At 37.4% G+C, this 20,723-nt stretch overlaps 1 protein-coding gene across 1 annotated transcript in view; it reads left to right on the top strand.

The window, feature by feature from the left end:
• mrc2 (mannose receptor, C type 2) overlaps nucleotides 1–20,723 on the top strand; it is a 75,330-nt gene that overhangs the window by 17,450 nt on the left and 37,157 nt on the right. Inside the window, exon 3 of the mRNA XM_049467876.1 lies at nucleotides 11,891–12,343. Within this exon, the coding sequence (XP_049323833.1) occupies nucleotides 11,891–12,343 (453 nt within the window). The remainder of the gene's footprint in view (nucleotides 1–11,890; nucleotides 12,344–20,723) is intronic.

Raw genomic sequence — 20,723 nt, 5'->3', positions numbered from 1 at the left:
AATGTGTTGCAAATGCAGAAATAGATGGGATTGTACTGACAGTATTGAAAAAATGAAATGAAGCAGAGCAGACAAAACATGAAATATATTATATTTATACTGTCTGCAATCAAATAAAATTCAGAGTAAATGTATGAAACACTGCATGTTTTCTATTTGTATTTCTCATTACACCCACTGTATTTACAGTAGAGACCTGGAATAATTGTTGAAATACTTTCACAGCAATTTACTGTACCACATTAAACCAAAATTACTACAGTATGCTGTGACTTTACAGAAACTGAGACCCCAGGGTCATAGTGATAGAGCTCCATTTCTCCAGTTCACAGCAATAAGTCATCTTCAAGAACTGACTGTTCACCAATTAGTCATGGTAAAGTTATAGCTGTTTAGTGTATTGTTATATTCTTGATCATTCCTGACAGAACTAGTGTAAGTTACAGTACCAGTCAAAAGTTTGGACACACCTCTTCTCATTCAGTCTGGTTTTTTTTTATAATTTGTTACATTGTAAATTAAATATTTAAGACACTAAAGCTATACAGTAGGGGTGGGCAATATTATATCATATACAAAATATTGTGACACAGAAATATCATGATATTAAAAATCCACATTGTGATAATAGGGCTGTTCTGTCTTAAAAGTATTCTATTATTTTCTGTGAAGCTTTAGGTGTATTTATTGTATAATTCTTTTAGTTTGCAGTTTATATGCATGCACTAAATATTCTGCAATATTATTTGCTGCATTATATTATTTTATGCTATATTATTTATTTTGCCACATTATGATTATACTGTTATATTATTATACTATATTCCTGAAATGAATGAATTATTTTAGTTTTCCTATATCGCCAAGTATATCGTTATCACAAAAATACCCTGAAATATCGTGATATAATTTTAGAGCCATATCGCCCACCCCTACTATACAGGAACGCATGTAGAATTATTCTGTAAATAAAAAGTGTTAAACAAACCAAAATATGTTGTATACTTTAGATTCTTCTATGTAGCTACGTTTAGCTTTGAGGACAGATCTGCACAATCTTGGTATTTTTTTATTAAGATTAAAAGGTAATATATGTAATTAAGATTACATAAATATACAGCATTAAATACAGTATGCAAAAAAAGCAAATTACTAATACAAAATACTGTATTTTTTTTGCACTATAAGAAACACTTAAAATCCTAAAATGATTTACAAAAATAATCAAAATGCTCCTTATAATCTGGTGTGCCTTTTGTATGAATTTTACCAGTCAGGTTGTAAGGAGCAGTAAAGCCACTTCGCTGAAGTACAGCATTATACAGGGGTTTCAGTTTAGTTCTCCAGCACGGAGTCTGGAGCAGTATTAGCATTAGCCGGTAACCGCACTAAGTATCTTTGTAGATTAACATTAACAGTACTTGTTTGACTTCAAAATATATATTTTTTAAGAATAACAGTTTTGTTTTAAAAAAGTTTTACCACTTTACCACTAGCCATTTTACAGATATGGTTATACAATATAATGTTATAACACACCAATAATATTACTTATATTAATACAATTCCTTTTTAAAGTAACTAAATGATACAGCTTTTCTTTTTAACCAAAGTAAGCTTAATACTTAAAAACGCAGATTTTTTTTCCCCTATATGGTGCAAACGCTAACTTTGCTAATACATTGAATTATTCGGCTTCCCTTACACATACACTTTAACACTGTCGCTTCACCAGCACTAAACTTTAGCAGACCTGACAGGCATGTGCTGTGCCGAGACCGTGGCTAATTATCTAAATGACAGGATTCTCCCGCAGGCTAAATTTGACCCTGTGTTTTAACTGCTGCTGTGGATGTGTGAGGTGGCGTGGCAGGAGGAGCGGTTAGCATGCTAGCACTGAGAAACTCCTCTTTGGCCACATGCACGGCATATCAAATCTGCAGTACCTTGATAAACGCCCTGTGCTCTGTGAGAGTTACAGTGAAGCCAGAATGATTTGAATCTCTGAAAGTAGGTTCCCCGCACTTAGCCGCTAATGAAGCCAAAAGCAGCATTATGTAAGTGAGCCCCCTCTGAGGAGGTTCATGTGGCCGTCCAATCAGCCAGCAGCATTAGCTTTCAGACAGCATGTGCTGCCAGTGGCCTTCACTACCCAGTTAGAGGGCTTTAATCTTCAGGAAAGCTTTTGAATAATCAAATCAAGGTTTAGTACCTTTTTGTGTGTACATGTCTATACACAACCTTCTCATTCAGGGTTTTATTTGGGTTTTTTCTACATTGTAAATAAATACTTAAGTCATAAGAAAACATAATAAAGAATTTAGTAAACCTTAAAGGGTTAAACTCATATCTGGGGTGATGTTAACTTGCGGATTCTGATTCTGAGGCTAAACCTATCCTGTGCAACAGAGATAACTCTTGGTCCTTCTTTTCTTGGGGCAGTCCTGATGAGTGCCAGTTTCATCATACAGTTTTTAAAGGTCTTTGACACTGCAATTGTGGATAATTTCAAAGTTTCTAATTTTTTAATTTACTTAGTTGAGTAGTTATTGCCATATGGATCAGAACATTACTCAAATAAAGGCTCTTCACTGTATACATGTAACTCTCCCTTTTTACAGCTTTACAACTCTCAAACACTCAAATTAAAAAAGCAAGAAATTCAGGTAATTAACTCAGTTAGTTAACTAAAAGTAGTTAACTAAAAGTTCAGCACAGCTGTTAACTGAAAGCCTGAATTCCAGGTGACTCTATCTCATAAAGCTGACTGAGAATATCCAGCCAAGATGTGAAAAGATGTCATCTAAGCAAGATGTGCCTACTTTAAATTTTCTAAAATATAAAAAAAAATTCTGGTTTGTTTAACACATTTTTGTTTAGTAAGTAATTCCAAATGTTTTTCTTCATAGTTTGGGTGGCTTTAATGTTAATCTACAGTGCAGAAACGTTTGACTACTACTGTATAAATAAATATATCTCAATATATTTGTTCGTATAGTGTTCATTGGCATGCAAAATGTCATGGGAGAGCAGCATGAACTGTTGCCTCAGGTATTAGTATAAGTTAGTTAATTAGTATAAGAATTCAAACAAGGTCAGATAATGGGTGCCAGATGAATGGAACATTCCATTTCCAAGTTGTGCAGTTATTTAACTTTCCTCAGTTCACACGACTTGTGCATGTGCATACTAGGAACACTGGCCACAGAAGCCATTACCACTCACAGTGGACAGCATAGTAGTGTGTGGTAATGATTGTGAGCGGTTGTGCAGTGTCTGGTATACACTACAGTAGAGTTGTCCATGTAAAATCACATCCACATTTAGTGCAGAAGGCCTCACACACATGATTTTAATTCTTGTACCATGTCATTTATCATTTTAGGTGTATATAATACTGTTATATTGCTTGACTTGAGTTGAGTTTGCGAATTTTCATACTTGGACCTCCTGGATCTCTGTTAATTCAGTAGTAGTCAAGTAAAACCAAGTATATCCTGTGCACCATGTGGGATAAATGGCACTTCATAAGAAAAAAAGGTGATATGCCCAATTTATAATAAAACAGCATCGTAAATGGTATCTTTCTGTTTTCTTAATCCATCAAGAGGCAACCGAGCTCTCTCCTCCAGTGCAGCACATCTCTGCAGCTGTGGTAGATTATTGCACAGGGATTTCATCATGAAATTGCTTGCATTTCTTTTTTGGAATTTCCATATTATCAATACTATGCAGGAACCGCTCTCGCCAATTTCAGTGTGTCAGTATTAAGATGGTTTGAAGTGAATCGCAAAAACGTCCGTCGCCTTCACCCGGCTGCGGCTAATTGCTCAGCCTGCAGTGCTAAAAAAGAAGCCTTTGAAGTTTACAAGACGGCTCAGGAGACGGCTGTCTTTAAAGGTGGCTTTCTGCCTATTGTGATGTAATAAACGGTGTCTGGCTTCCACTAATCACAGCGCTCCCCTGGGTCACGTGACGCGCACGTTGAGTCGGGAGAAGGTGAATTGGGTTCAGCAGGAGAACGAGGGGTGAAAACACAGATGGAAGGAGTCATCTAATCCATGCCTGTCACAGATTGGGTTCATTAAATGCAGAATCGTTGCCTCATGGAAAGATTCGTCCTAGTTCAATACTTCTTTTTCTGTTCTCCTTTTTTTTCTGATTGGATTTTTCCAAAGACTCACCACTGCCAGGGCTTTGTCCTAGTTAGCATGCATTGGTGGCGTGAGTGCTCTGGAGTTCTCATGCAGTGAGCTAACCTAGCATAGTGTATAAAAGCATATGCATACGCTTTAAGGACAAAAAAGTATGAAATTTAGTATTAAAAAGACAATATCCTGCATTTGTTGGAGTAACTAACTCCATAAAAAAGCTTTCTACTAGATTTTGATGTGCTGTGAGGATTTGCTTGCATTACTGAGGTCAATTGATATTAGATTATCTGATATCTCCACCTCATCTCATCCCCAACTAGCCAACTCAAGATTCTAAAAGTAGTGTATTGGATGGTGCACCATCATTCGAGAGAGCACAGTTAGTTCCACTACTCTAAAGCTCAATGCTGGGGCCATTAGGGTTATGCTAGGGTATTATCTGCTCTAGAGTGTGCTACGCTATTGGCATTTTGTCTCTACAAACTGTGTGTATGCATTTGTACTTCTGTTTCACTGTTCATTGGTGCAGCTTAAAGTAACTGAATGTATTCATTAAAAAGGGTGGTCACAGATATTAGTGCATTAGTGCAGACATGCATTACTGCATTACTATCAGCTCAATCTGCATTTAATCCATTTGTGGCAGTGATTGAAGTAGAACATGTTGTTTTTTATTGTTTTCAAACTGCATTCCAGTTGGCAATAGTGGGGTCAAAGCACACTGTGCCATTATGGAGCCAGTATCACAGATAAACAACATTAACAGTGTGAATAAGACTTGCCTAATTTATATACTATCATAAACATTAAGGCAGGTCAACTTAAAATGATAATTTGATTGATTAGACTGAATGTCACTTTTTGAGTTCATTTTACTTAGTTTAGACACAAACTCATATTTTTTAGTTCTGTATCGCAGTATTTTTAATAATATATAGAGCCAGGCCTTAAAACATTAGTAAATAAGCTCTGGGTGCAGCTGAAATTTGATGGGATGGCCATAAGTATTTGGACAAAGGGCTGATGTAATCGACAATGTGGATTACTTACATTTGTCAACTACAAATTTCATTGTCAACTAATTATTAATTTGTAACAGTACTGCATTACACAAATTGCTGGGGACAGAACCAGTTTACAGTCAATTTAAACTGGGTCTTCAAAAGTGCTCAAACACAACAGATTTTACATATTTACTCACTAAATATTAGAACTTTCCACATTTAAACAACATCTGGTTATTTAAACTTCTTTTAAATCTCATATCCAGCTGTTTCTGTCCTATTTACTGATGGAGGACACGGCAAAAATAATCGTTGACTAATCGGAAAAATAATAAAAAGATTAGTCGACTACCAAAATAATCATTACTTGCAGCCCTAGTGACTAAAAGAATTCAGCCTCTGCATTTAACCCATTTGTGGAGGTGACAACACACACACATACTAAAGTGATTAGGGCAGCGTGAACACACTCAAAGCAGTGGGTAGCCACCACAGCCCCCCTGGGGGGTAATTGGGGGTAGTAGGAGCCTTGCTGGAGGGCACCACTGCTCTCTGCTGTGACTGCTGGGCCTAGGAATCAAACTACTGATGTTACAGTCCCAACTAGTGACCTCTTACCCGTATGCCTCTCTTTTATAGTTTACTTTCTTTTGGCCATACTTATGTAGATGTACATTATTTAATATTTAATTCAAATGGAAATGATGCATATGTGCACATCTGAATACACATAAATTCAATCTTCTCCCATTTGTAGTCGAGAGGGCCGAAAAGGAAGGCAGTAATTATATCTGCTTACACTGCCTGAAATACACTCTCCACACTCACACACACACACACACACACGGACACAGAGTGGCACACATTTCTCAAAACACAGACACACACTCTTGTCTGTAAAGAGTTACGGCTTCACTCCAGCTGGTGGTTCACTCAGGCCCATTGTGTGCTCCGGGGGCAGCGGGTGGGTGAGCTGACCGCAGTCTGACCAGACCGTTCACTCAAAATCAGAGCAGGAAGGCAGGAGATATTAGTGGCAAGCTGCGGGCTGGCTGCCTTTGTCCCCGGTTCGACTTTATGTGTGTTTATGGAAAAACCTTTACAGGTCCATAGCAATTATCGTCATCATCATCATCATTAGTTGTGGTACTGAGCTCATACTCATGATGATGCATGTAGGGGGATGTGCTGAGTGCTGGATATTGTTATTTTTACCCTTGTAAACAGCACAGCTACAAGCCTTAATAATAAGAATGCAATTTGAAAGTGATTTAATCAAGAGGGTACTATACTACTGTATCAGTACTTGTGTATAAATGATACGTATTCTTTTAAGATACATGTTAACAGTGGCGTGCAGTGAAAATAGTGGGTACCCCTTCTGCAACCACCCGCCCCCCACCTGACCGACACATTGATAAATATTACAATAACTATATATTCTCTGTTTTGACTTAGTTATATGAACTTAATACACATTAACAGCCCACAAATACAACTACAAACTACAAAAGTATACAATAGACGCAACAATCAATGCTTAATGTTCCTACAAGTACAGGCGTTCAACAAATATCACTCATTTGTATGCCTACAGGACGCCAGAGCAGCCAAAACATTAAGTACACATAAAACTCACCACTCAGGCAGCCTATTACTTTGTTTCACGTTGAAGGGCAGCCTTTAAAAAGGCTTTTTAATATAATATGACACAATATCTGTCTTATTTCCTTGATAGTAATTAATCCAGCATGCGCCCTCCGTTTTACGACAAGTAATCAATGCACGTAGCGTAACCCCTTCACCACAGCGCAGAGAAGGGGTTAGACAGCCAAGGCCCCGCCCTCGCTGTAAAAATTATGAATCTGATTGGTTAGATTGTCCTACGACGTTGCTAACAGACTCATTACTACACCCTTCTCAAAATCAGAAGAAGGGGCAGGCAGTCACGCGGGGGCAGAAGCCATTTTAAAAAGCTTTGATTGGTTAGAACTGCTGTCAGTCAGATAAGAGTCCTGTAGCAACTAAAAAACACAGACTAATGCTTTAAATTAGTTGCTGTTTTTTATTTTAGTTAATGTATAAAATAAATGCTTTCACATACAATAATTATATTATATATTTCCTGATAAAAAGAAAAAATGTAATTATTTACATGCACTTTTTGTCACCCCTTTTCTGAAGGGTTAGAAGGGCCTCACTGCACACCACTGCATATTAAAAAAAAGGTATTTACGTACTGGAACAAAAGGAAAATGTTGTGATGAACAATGTGCACAATTATTACTAACTGAAGAATCATATTTGCTCATATTTGTTTTTTTGTCTAAAATGGCTGTAAAACATGCTCATGTCTATTGTCTTCATATTACAATGCAATTATACAAGTGGCAATTACAAGGGTCCAAGCACAATTTGCCATTATAGAGCCAGTAGCACATAAAATTCATTAACAGAGTAAATAAGACTAAGGGTGTGTTGAGGGGAAATATTGTTATTTTTAACCTTTTAAACAGCTACATACCTTATATATAATAATAATAATAATACGCCTGCAGTATATAAGGTTAACTCAAGAGGGTACCATACTATAAGTACTTAAGTGTTTATATGATAGTATTCATTAACGTTGCACACTTTTGCGTAATTGTATTAACACTATGTTTATGCTATAAGCATACTGACCACTGCAGACCAAAGGTCAAGATTGAGCCCATAGTGTTTATTTTTGTATGTGTTTTGATAAATAATAATACTAGTACTGTATTGTATTGCTTACAAAGGAAACTTCTATAAAGCGATCATTAGGAACCAAGGCATCTAGTTCATATTTAGCTTTAATCTGAAATTAATGCAAAACTTGTTGATTTCTACCTGTTCAATTGCAAGTGGCAATTACTTGGGTCCAAGCACTTGTTTCTTATATGTTTCCATATCTGAGAAAGAACAAAGAAAGGTAAATTTACTCAGAACTGTGTTTTTAATTAGAGTGATTAAACAGCTCTAAAGTGGCCCTACAGTCTAACTGCTGCTCGCCATGTTTAAATAGATCCCAGACCCCACGTTTAAAGCCCAGCACCAGAATCATTGTCCTGATACAAAATAACTAGTTTTTAAACTCTGTCACTTTGTTTTCCTGTGAAGGAAATGTTACCTCTAAGTGCCTATTAGGGGTGGGCGATGTGGCCCTAAAACAATATCATGATATTTCATGGTATTTTCGTGATAACGATACTCTTGGTGATATGACAAAACACTTAAGCAAAAAAAAAAAAAAAAAAATCAAGAATAAACAAAATGAAAATAAAAAAAATACATTTTATTATTGCATATGATATAATATGGCACACCCCTTACTAAGATATTACAAAAATACAAGTAATATTTTTGTCTAGTGCCTATCACAGTATTTAGCAATGCAGTATTAATCTACCCATGAATTCTTAGCACTTTTATATTATATTATTTTTTCACGCAGGCCAAGTAGATACCTCAGTAAATGAGTGTCTTGCTACTTGCTGAGTCATAACTGAATAATAGAAAGTGTGTGTTTGCTGTAGGTTCGCTGTAGTGTGGCGTCCACTGTTTATCCTTTTTTCTCCTCTCCTCTTTTTTTCTCTTTATTCAGGCTCTGAGGTCAGTGTGGGGAGTGTGTGTGTTTGGTTTGGGGCTTTGGGTTGGTTCTCCACCACTGTCCACTACAGCTGTGTTTTTGCTACCCTAACATTCTCTCTCTCCCTCTCTCTCTCTCTCTCTCTCTCTCTCTCCCATATCTCTTTGCTGTTCTAGTCTTACTGTCTTTCCTCTTTCTCTGTGCATATTACCCTCACCCCCCACTCCATTAATCCCCCTATCCGCTTCTCTGAGTAAATTACTCTCTGTCTCTCGCTCATTTTTCTCTCTCTCTCTCTCACTCTAATAATCCCCCATTTCCTTATCTGTGGATATTACTTTCTTAGTTCCTCCCACATCTGTTTATCTTTGTATACTTTGCTCTTCTTCTTTTTCTATCTGTCTAATAATCGCCACATTGTTTTCTCTGTGTATATTAAGCGCTTGCTCTATCTCTGACTATTACTCTTTCTACCTCTCTTTTTATTGCTCTCTCTATTCTACTCATTTCTTTCTGTCTATATTATTCTATTCTTTCTGTTCTGTTCTATTACTCTTTATTTACTCTTTATTATTTCTACTACCCTACTTTTTTCTCTGCATATCTCTTTTACTATTAATCTCTCTCTCTTTCTTCTCTTTCATTTTTTTTGAATCTCTCTTTTAAATCAAATAAAAAAAACAACAAAAATAATACTTTTAATAATAATAATAATAATAATAATTATAAAACGTTTACTCTGAATTTGTTGCAGATTTGTCTGAATATTTTCCACCAGTTATATCCTCTTCATTTTCTCAGCATTGCTCTTAGTGTGGGGAAGGTGATATTTTTAAAAAGTAAAATTTATGAATAAATGTTGTTAGTCTCTCCATCAATTTCTCTCTATCTATATATAACACTTTTTTCTCCGTGCTCTGTTTTGCTCTCTCTATTTCTCTCTTGATCTGTTTTTATTCTATTCTACTCTACACACACACACACACACACACACACAAAACAAACACTTACCCCTCTAAGAGATTGAAGAAGAGTGGGATGGAGTCATGAAAGGAAACCACAGTAACTTTTGGGTGGGCTAGAGATTGTTTTGGCTTCCAGCATTGGCTTCTCTCTGTCCCTGTTTCTCTCTCTCTCTCTTTCTCTCTCTCTCTCTTTTTCTCTAATTCTTTCTTTGTCTCTGTATTTTTTGGTCTTCATAAAATAAAGGTTCTTTCATAGCTCAGTTTACTGCTGGCCTCTCACCTCTTCCTATTTTTAAAGCAGCAGTCTTTAAGATTTTTCTTTTAAAATGCATTTCTGAGTAGGAAATAAATGGAATGTAGGTTCTTCTGGGCATTTTCTTTCAACGTCTTACCGAGTGCTTTTACTGGTTACTTAAGCGAACTGCAAACTGCACCTTTTCTAATGATTCTTATACAATAGCAACTGCAAACATGGAGATATTAGAATGACAAACTCAGTGATAATCTGCTACCTCATCTCACTTCATTAAACTAAAGAAACACAGAATTAGAACTAAAAATAACTGCCCTTGTCAAAAGAGCATACAACGGCTAAAATCACCCAGTTCATCCTTTCTAAAAGTATTTTTAAAGGTGCTTTTCTGCTACTCATTCTTTCCCAAAAGATAATTTTTATTTATTTTATTTATTTATACAGTTTATTTCAGTGTGCTTTGCCTGTATGTTTGTGTTTAGAACTTAAATTACACTCTAAATTACGATGTGTTGCAAAGCCAAAGCATCCAGCAGCAGAGCTCAGAGACGATCTGAGAAGAGCTGACTGAATAACGTCCAAAAACTTTACTGAACATTCACCACATAGTCTTCCACTGTGGAGAGGAGGCCATCTCAGGTCACAGCTCAGCAGCTTTTATGAACGACTCTCTCTCTCTCTCTCTCTCTCTCTCTCTCTCTTTCTTACACACAAATACACTGTTAGACACACAAATTATCACCTGGATATCTGGAAGCATTTGATTTGACCATGTGGAAAAACTTTGCTATTCTCAGAGAGAACCAGTCTATAATTAGCAAAAATGAGTCTAGGCCCAAAACAAAAGTATGTGTGTGTGTGTGTGTGTGTGTGTGTGTATGTATGTGTGTGAGTGTGTTTGCATGACCAGATTAGGCCTGTGTGTGTTCGTGCTCAGTGTGTTAGTGTGTGCTTATCAGCAATTTTATTATTTTTATTAGACTGAAGCACTGATTTTCTAGTATTTATGTAGTAACTGCATTATCTATCTTTTTCTTTTTCTCTATTCTGTGACTCTGTCACTTTCCTCTTTCTCTCTTTACTGTCCATCTCCGTTTCTGTCTGTACATCTATCTCTACCTCTCTCTCAAACTCTCTATCTATATTACTATATCTTTCTCTGTCAACATCTCTCCCTATTCGCAATCTCTCTTTCACCTATCTCTCTTTTCTCGTAACATCTCTTTCTATCTTGCTCTATCTCTCCCCATCTTTCTCCATCTCTCTATATGGCTCTCTTCTTTCTCTTGATCTGGTAAATTGAATACTCTAAACTGATCTGGTAAATTGAATACTGTAAACTGATCTGGTAAATTGAATACTGTAAACTGATCTGGTAAATTGAATACTCTAAATTGATCTGGTAAATTGAATACTCTAAATTGATCTGGTAAATTGAATACTCTAAACTGATCTGGTAAATTGAATACTCTAAACTGATCTGGTTAATTGAATACTGTAAATTGCCCAGATATGGATTGGCACTCTGTCCTGGGTAAATGCTGTAGTGCCCGATGCACGGTCGTTTCCGGTTGAGAGTATGCTGTGCACTATTGGCTGCCGCTTGTCACCGGTGTGTAGATGTGTAAAAACGTGTAAATTGTAAAGCGTCCTTGGGTTTCTAGAAAGGCGCTATATAAGTTGAACTTCATTCTCTGCCCATCTCTTTCTCTACCCTCTGTTGGAGGGTGGATAAGGGTATCCACCAATGTGCTTCCATTGTACGAGAGTGCCACTGCTCATTTGCTGGTTTTTCACGCTCTCTCCTATAGAGGAGATATATATATATATAAAATATAGTGATATTGTTACTAAAGAAATATAACTAACTCTCTGTCTGTTTTTCTCTGTCTCTTTTTCAGCACACACAGAAGCCTCAGACACTTTTGCCTTTTACCACGAGGGTGCTCAGGGCTGTCTGGGCGTTCGGAATCAAACCTTTTACCTCTCCTCGTCCTGCGATGACGATGCTCAGCAGTGGAAGTGGGTGACCAGGAGCCGACTCTTCAACCTGGGCTCCTCCCTCTGCCTGGGCGTTACTGTGGGCAATGTGAGCGGACTGGCCGAGCGTTCTCCGCTGGGTATGTTTCGCTGTGACTGGGAGCCCCCTCGAGTGCGCTGGACCTGGAGCTGCAGCAAGTTCCTGGAGACTCTGAACACCTACCTGCCCAATCCTAAACTACTGCCCATTGACCGCAACGGCTCGACTGCCCCGACCCTGCCTAACAGATCCCTGCCAGATAGACCCCTGCCTGGGGGTCTGCAGTGGAGACTGTACGGGGACGAGCAGGACCTCTGCACCAGAACATACCGAGGTAAGACAAACATTCCTCTTCATACATCAGTGGTATAAATCAGTGGTGTGCAGTGAGGCCCTTCTAACCCTTCAGAGAAGGGGTGACAATAAGTGCATGTAAATAATTACATAATTTTCAATCAGGAACTATATATTATTGTAAGTTATTGTAAGTGTATGGACTTATTTTATAATTTAACTAAACTAAAAAACAGCATCAAATTCAAAGCATTAGTATGTGTTTTTCAGTTGCTACAGGACTCTTATATGACTGACAGCTGTTCTAACCAATCAAAGCTTTTTAAAATGGCTTCTGCTCATGTGTCTTTGTGGACCCTTCTCCTGATTTTGAGAAGGGTGTAGTAATGAGTCTATAAGCAAAGTCATAGGACAATCTAACCAATCAGATTCATGATTTTCACTCCGGGGGCAGGGCCATGGCTGTCTAATCCCTTCTGGGGGCTGTGCTGATAAATCGTTAAACAGCACGGATGCTGGATTAGTTCAGTATTTATCTACCTATCACAGAATTTCGACTGCAAATAAGACAGATATTGTGTCACATCATATTAAAAAGCCATTTTAAAGGCTGTTCTTCAATGTGAAAATAATCCACAATAAAAGGCTGCCTGACTGGTGAGTTTTTGTGTGTTTTGGCTGCTCTGGCATACTGTCTTCATACAAATGTTTTTGTTTTACAACATTTTGTGGTTTGTAGCTGTATTTGTGGGCTGTTTATGTGTATTAAGTTCATATAATTCAGTCAAGACAGAAAATATGTAGTTATCGTAATGTTTATCTGTAACGAAAGGGCAGACGGAGGTGGACGTAAACGCAGGTAAAGACAGACTTTAATAAATAACAGATAAACAAACAAACAGGGGAATAACTAATAAATATATATACATAAACAAACAGGGAAGACCAACAGAGAGCTAAGCAAAATAGATAAATAACAAAACAGGGCTAGATATATATATACAGGGAGAAAAACGTAAATAATATACAAAATAAACAATGAAACAAACAGAAAATAAATGTAACTTGAAATATTGTGAGAAACAATAAACAAGAGCGAGTAAATACAAGAAACGTGGATTAAGCTATAACGTGACATAACAGACAACGGGGGAAGGTGCAAAGACCGACGGATAAACATAGACAAAAGCGTAATATATACACTAACATGAAACGATGAACACCTGGGGAGACAGGTAACGAGGGGCGGAGCTACAAATTACACACACTTGACGGAAAACTACTGGAGAAACACACTAGGAAACGTGGAAAACACAGGGAAACATAGCGAGGGCGTGACATTATGTATATGTCGCTTGATGGGCAGCCGGGGAGGTGGTGCAGCGTGTGGGTTGGGGGGTGGGATTTGATTTGCAGAAGGGGTACCCACTATATTCACTGCACGCCACTGGTATAAATCTTCTGATTTTAGTCCTGCCAGAGATTTCTGTGAAGAAGGTATCCTGATTATTTTGGAAGGCTCTGTCTTTGCAGAGCAACACATTTGTTTATTCTATAGTTTCTTTCTATAGTTTACTCTGAACCTTTGCACCCATAAAGCTTTGCCGAATCCAAATCCCGCCACATTTCTGAGTGACAATAAATAATCTTGCATTAAGAACTATGCGATTGTAGGAGTACATTGCTGACAATGCCAGCGAATTACTGGAGCCATGCCCCACCCACAAATGCATTGAGTTACAATTGAAACAAGCTGTACAGAACACTGGCAAAAATCCCATTCAGCCTAATGAGAAACTGCAGTTCACAATTTGTCAAAATTCCTACATTTTGAGGTTGTTTGCTCCTCCATATGTAGACAAAACAGCTTCCAGCGCACAGAGGCATGGACTCTATAAGACCTCTGGAGATGCTCTGTGGTGTTTGGCACCAAGATATCAGCAGCAGATCCCTTAAATCCTGTTAATTGCGAAGTGGAGCTGCACAGGATCATCAGACATCTTGTTCCAGCATTTTCCCACAGATGTTTGGCTAGATTCAGATCTGGAAAATTTTGAGGGCAAGGCAACACCTTAAACTCTCTAAAAGTCATGGTCCTCAAATAGGGATGCGCCGAATATTTGGCAACCAAAAATGTTTAACAGAAAAAAAAATCTAATTTAATGTCTAAAGTAATTCTGCATACAGAGTCAGTGCCAGTGAGAGAGGGATCTAGCAGAGAGAGTTAAATGTATTGTTACAATTAATTTTCACATATTAAAGTTAAAATGTTCAGAATCATTTATTATGCTTGATATCAGCTAGCTAAATGTGGCTATTATGAATTCTAAATGAAAGCCTGATTTACATAACGAAAACATAACTACAATTTCAGTATCAATGAAACTTAATCTCTTAAATCTGAGGATCCAGTGCTGTTCAGGAGAAAAATGTACACAGAATAAAACATATTTGGTTCTAAACATATTTATTTACCACTGCATGTGATAGAGGCAAGTTTTTGAAAAGCATTTCACTTAGATTTAGAGCATTTATTTGCAGAAAATGAGCAATGGCTGATATAACAAAAAAGATTCAGAGCTTTCAGACCTCAAATAATGCAAAGAAAAAAAAAATCATATCCTCATTCACTTTCATTAGAAACCAATATTTGGTGGAATAACCCTCGTTTTTAATTACAATTAATCGTTTTTCATGCATCTTGGCATGTTCTTCTCCACAAGTCTTACACACTGCTTTTGGATAACTTTATGCCTTTACCCCTATTGCAAAAATTCAAGCAGTTCAGCTTAGTTTGAAGGCTTGTGATAATCCATCTTGCTCTTGATTATATTTCAGAGTTTTTCAATTTTACACAAAGAAACTCATCATTTTGTTTCATTTTGTTCCAGAGCTGTATCTTCTGTGGTCTATTTAGAGAGGTTTAAAGTCCCCAGCAGTGTGAAGCTGTGGAGCAGTGAAACTGTATCTTCTGGAATGATGGTGCTCCATCCAGTTCTTTTAGGATGAGGTTGGAAGTTGGGGATAAAGTTCTTGTGACTGAATGCAATAAAATCCGCACAGCAAGACTGCAAAATCGTTTAGAAGACAGTTAATCAAATGAAGGCAGGATAGACTCTTCTTCCAATACTTGTAAATCTGCATGAAACAATGACTGCTTTTGTCCATATAGTGTATCTACTGTGGAGATACAGTGAGGATTGTTGGTAGGAGTGAGAGACAGATAGAGATAGAGCATGTAAGCTGTTGTGATGGAGGTCTGTAGCACATCTGGGGCTCTTTAGGTCAGGATCCGCTTCACGCTGGTGGATTTGTAGCCAAGGGTAACTCTGAATGCCGCCTGTTTGGCTGTTTGCCAGAGAGACGGCGGATGAATTGACTGGGCCGTGTTTGTAAACAGAATAGAGAGGCTCAGCGTTTGACAGCTGTGCTGTAATACACCCTGATTTCCCTTCAACTTTCTCTTTTTTCTCTGCCTCCTAGAGAAGGACGATTAGACGGTGAAGTTACTGTTGATGTTGTGCCATTCAATCAATTCTCCATTGCATAATTATTCCACTGTAATTAAATACAAGGTTACATAATGAATGACATGCTTAGTTATGTAATGAATAACATTTGCATTCGATTTGCATTCATTAACTTCATAGCTGGTCTCCTGACTAGTCTCCTGTTTATTTTGATACTAAACTGACAGAAGCAAGGCAAAAATGTGAAGCAGCGGTCACCAACCCTGCTACTGGAGATCTATCTGCCTTACCTGTAGACTCCAACCCTAAACAGCTCCACCTGAGAACTCTAGTAAGTGTGTAATGGTTATGGGTGCAACTGAAAATATAGCAAAAATGGCATAAAAAAAAACTAGACAATTCTTTATTAATATTGTATATTGCTGTGTTTCCATTGCTGTGAATTTCTTTCAGTAGCGGTGGCACTTCAGTGGATTCCAAGACACAAAAAGGAGATAAAAAAAAAACTAAAAACAGAGCAGAGACTTACTACATACCTTGTTTAAAAAAAAGTTTGTAATTTCATAAATATCTTAAACAGAGATTGCAATATTTTTGCGGTAGTTGCCAACCACTGCAAAACATATGTAGTAAAAAACTGAATTAATGTGGACATTAAAAAAATACATGTAGGTTATTTTTTATGCAGTGGTGGAAAAGTGGAAAAATCAATGAAAACCTGTTAAAACTGTACTGTACTGCATATTAATATTTAATATTCAGCTGTTACATTTTTTGTTGTTTCGATTTTGGCCACAGGCGGTAATTTCAGTGCATTACTCGAAAGTATACACAATGATTCTCTTTAAATATGCATTTTCTACCTAAATAGTATCTGGATGTAACATATTATATATGTAAGATCTACACCAGAGGGCAGGATATATCTGGTACCAATCCAGTATCCATATTACAGGGTAGCTTGATTTTAAGTTTCAGCTTTAGTACCATGTGAAAAGGCTAAGAAATGTATTTGCTGCTCTGGACTTTGCACACTGCTAACCTAACTAATTAAATATTTAAGTGATTTAGGCGGAATAATGTTCATATTAAAGTCGTATTCATCTAGAATCCGGTGTAATTACTCAACTTACTTAATCAACCTGCTTCTTTCACTATCAGTTACGGCTATTTCCAGAAATGTACTGTATGTAATAGTGACTTTGAGAATGGCTTAAAGTTATCAACTGGTATTGCTAACAGTTCTAACCGGAGACAATGCTAACAATGCTAACAACGAAGCTGGGACATAAAAAGAGGGAATATTTGAACTGTATTTGCCATAAAACACTAAATAATTGCTAAACCAGTTGTTTTAAACTCTTAAATGTTTTTGGAAAGGTTTTGAAATCATGTAAAATGAATGTAAAAATGTTTATATCTATATCATTGTCTGCTCTGATGTCTGACTCCTGAGGTAAATGGAATGCAGCACTAGACAGTACACACTAAGAAAAGTAAGTATTTTTGTATTGTATTTTAGTAAGTAGTTTGTACTCAAAAGAGTACAAAGCTTGTCGCTGGGGCTGTACCTTATTTTGAGGTACAAAAAAGTACCTTTCAGTGAAAGTCCTTTTTTGTACTCGTGGTTTTTGTGGCAGTAAAGATTATAAAGATTATAAACATTATCATCAACTGAATATGGCTCAAAAACTTGATGATCCATAATTGTCTAGCTTTCAAATAAAAAATGTGCAATTAAATATACATGGTTTATTAGTACAGTGGTACAGAATACTGAATGTACCTTTTGGCTGGTTGAATGGTTAGACTTATTTATATCTGTTAGAAATTACTTTGTTCTTCAGAAGGAACAGATCTGACCCTGTAAAGACCAATATTGTACCTTTGAGGGTTCAATTATGAAGTGTGTACCTTTGAGTACAAAAAAGTACTCATATCGTACCTCTGTTTTTTAGAGTGTACTGTACAAGCAAGTCGTAAAGCTAAAAGAACCATTAGCAGCTATATTTAAGTGTTTAATCAGTATTTTGTTTGTTGTTTTGTAGTATCAGAATCCGCACACAAGTTCATCTGTTTAAGATTTAAACAGAAGAACTGGACACAGTTTTAGTCAGCTGTGTGATCCCTGCAATAGCACAATGCTAACCTGACTAACCGTTGTTTGTTAGCTAACTAGCTAGCTAGCTACGTTAACCTTGTTGCTCCAGTATCTCTGCTAAGGATTTTTCTCCCCAATCAGTCTGGTTCTGTTAGAAGTAATGCAGGACGCTGTGTTCTGAAGCAGATTAAGAAATATTTCTCTGTGTTGTTTTGAGCATATCTGCTGTGAGAGCGTTCCCCCATTCCCCCATACTTCCTGTTGCTCTCCTCTTCTCTTTCTGTGGCGAGGCAGCTGCAGTGGAGGGTCCTCCAACCTGAGGAGGAGATGCCACTAACCTTAGTCACTCACAGAGTGTGTGTGTGTGTGTAGTGTGTGTGTGTGTGTGTGTAGTGTTTCTTTGTGCCTCTGTTTTAATGGGAGTGCCCTACTTTTCCACAGCAGTGTGACAGACAGTCTGAGAAACAGCAAAACACTGTTCTCACTCTCTTTCACATACTCTCACAAAATCTTACATTTTCCACCTCTCACACCCTTTTACACTAAAGCAGAGACAGATGCAAAAGAGAATTTTTTGTTTCTCTTTTGCATCTGTCTCTGCTTTATTTATTTATTTCTCTATTTCTCTCCATCTGTTTTTTATTCTTTTTTGCTTAATCTATACTCATTTTGCTCTGTCGTTCTCTTTTGCTCTCTCACTCTCTCTCTCACTCTCTCTCACTCATATTCTCACATTTTTGTCTTTCTCCATCTCTCTCACGCTCTCTCTATCTTTTCCTTCTGTCTCTTGCTTCCTCTCTTATTATCTCTTCTGTCTTTCTCTTTATCTCTTTTTCAGGCTCTCTTTTGCATCAGTTGCTTCACTCTTTCTTACTCTCAGTCTTTTTTCTCTCCATCCTTTTTTCTTTCACTCTACCCATACTCTGCCTCTCTACCTCTGTCACCTTTTTGTACACATTTTATTTATTTTCCAAGTTTTACCCCTATCCCTTTTTCATTTAAATTAAATTAAATTAAATTAAATCGTTTGCACTCCCTTACACAATTTATCTCTTTCCATCTCTTCTCATTCTCTGCCATGCATTCTCTTGCTTTCCCTTTGGCAGTTTTTGTACACTATTTTCTTGTACTTTCCCACCCTCTCTCTCTCTCTCTCTCTCTCTCTCTCTCTCTCTCTCTCTTTTATATACTCTCTGACACTCACATTCTCATAGTTTTCTCATTCTCCAACTCTTGCAATCTCTTAAGTACTCTATCACTTTCCATCTATCATTAACTCTGCTTTTACTATGTCTCTCTCTCATTTTCATTCTTCTGTCTGTGTTTATATTTTTATCTCTTTATCTCTTTATATTAGTCTCACCATCTCTCTTGTTTTTTTGTCTCTCCCTTCTGCTCTCTCTCAATGTCTCTATTTTTTAGTCTTTTTTGTTTACTTATTGTCTTTATTCTCCTCTGCTTTTTCTCTATATATTTATCTATCTTTCTCCTCTCTTTTTGTCCATTCCCGCTCTCTCCCTCGTTCCCTCTGTCGCTCCTCTTTCGGAATGTGGGTGTTACTGTGGAAACCGCAGGGCAATTCGTTTGACTGTGGAGATTAACTTCGGTCAACACAGAGTAAAAAAGCCAGGATGAAAGAGCGAGTGACAGGGAAGAGGAGGGAGAGAAAGAGAAAGGGAAAGAGAGAGAGAAAGAGGAAGGACAGGATCTTTTACAGACCGAGGTTATATGGGGTGATGGAATAGGTCCGAACACATTCATCCAAATGAGAGTTATTCCTGGACGAGACAGAGAGAGTTGCTCAATACTGTTCTATAGTTCCAGCTCAGCTCCACTGCCAGGACTAGTCCGGCTGACGAATGTCCTGAGAGGCTTTATTTTAATAAACATTCTTTATTCTAATATATTAACATATTTCTTGTGTTATTTCTTATAGTTAATTCTTTCTACAGTGTTTATCCAGTGCTTACTCAGCACTGTCAAATGTGTCGGAAAATGATTTTGTCTGTTGAAGTGTTTTTGGCCTCTTATTAGAATGAAATGTGAGACTGAAACCTTTAAATCAGTTTTGCTGTTACAATATTCCAACATCCATATTTTGAATGACAAGAAATTGTATTTAAAATAGTTATAGATTGATGCAAAACTTTGGCATGCCGATATATCGATATGATTACAGCTGTGATACAGCTGATTGGACACTAGGTCAGAGGTCGGCAATAGGAAAAAGATGAAAAAGATGGACGCCGTGTCGCCGTTCCCATTCATTTAATTAAAATGAAGCCAAAATCTTGCGCCATTTTGGAGACCCTGAAACCCCAGTCTGCGCAGTAGAGACCAGAGGAGGCAGAAAGACTGTGGAGAGACAGCCTACTCATTTAAATAACCCCACCCCTGAGGGCTGCCTCCACAGAGCTAAACACAGTCTTTGGTCCCGCCCATACAGTCATTGGTCCCACCCCAGTTAGGTGTAACCCAGCCCTTTTACAATAACCACACCTTTTTTAATAGAGCTGAATAATGTTTTAAAAAACGAATTCTGTGGGGATATAAAAATGTAATAATATAAGCAGAGGTTACACTAGCTGTTGAATTTAAATAATGGAGGTAGAATTACAGTATATTAGAAAAAAACGTGATTGAAATTGTTTTGCCATTGAAACCTATGGGGATGGGTGGGGTTACATAGCTTTCTGCAACCGAACAGCAGGGGCCGCCCGACCTGTGATGGCTTCACTTTTGAGAGACGATGCTCTATCCAGCTATACACAGTCTATGCTTCATCCCATTACACTTCATTTTCCTGAACACATCACGTATTGGCTTGGAAACGTATTGCCGTTCCCTGC

Source organism: Astyanax mexicanus, chromosome 19 (assembly GCF_023375975.1).
Source record: "Astyanax mexicanus isolate ESR-SI-001 chromosome 19, AstMex3_surface, whole genome shotgun sequence".
NCBI lineage: Eukaryota > Metazoa > Chordata > Actinopteri > Characiformes > Acestrorhamphidae > Astyanax > Astyanax mexicanus.
Note: the sequence above shows the minus strand (reverse complement) of the source record. Positions and strands in the feature narration are given on the sequence as shown.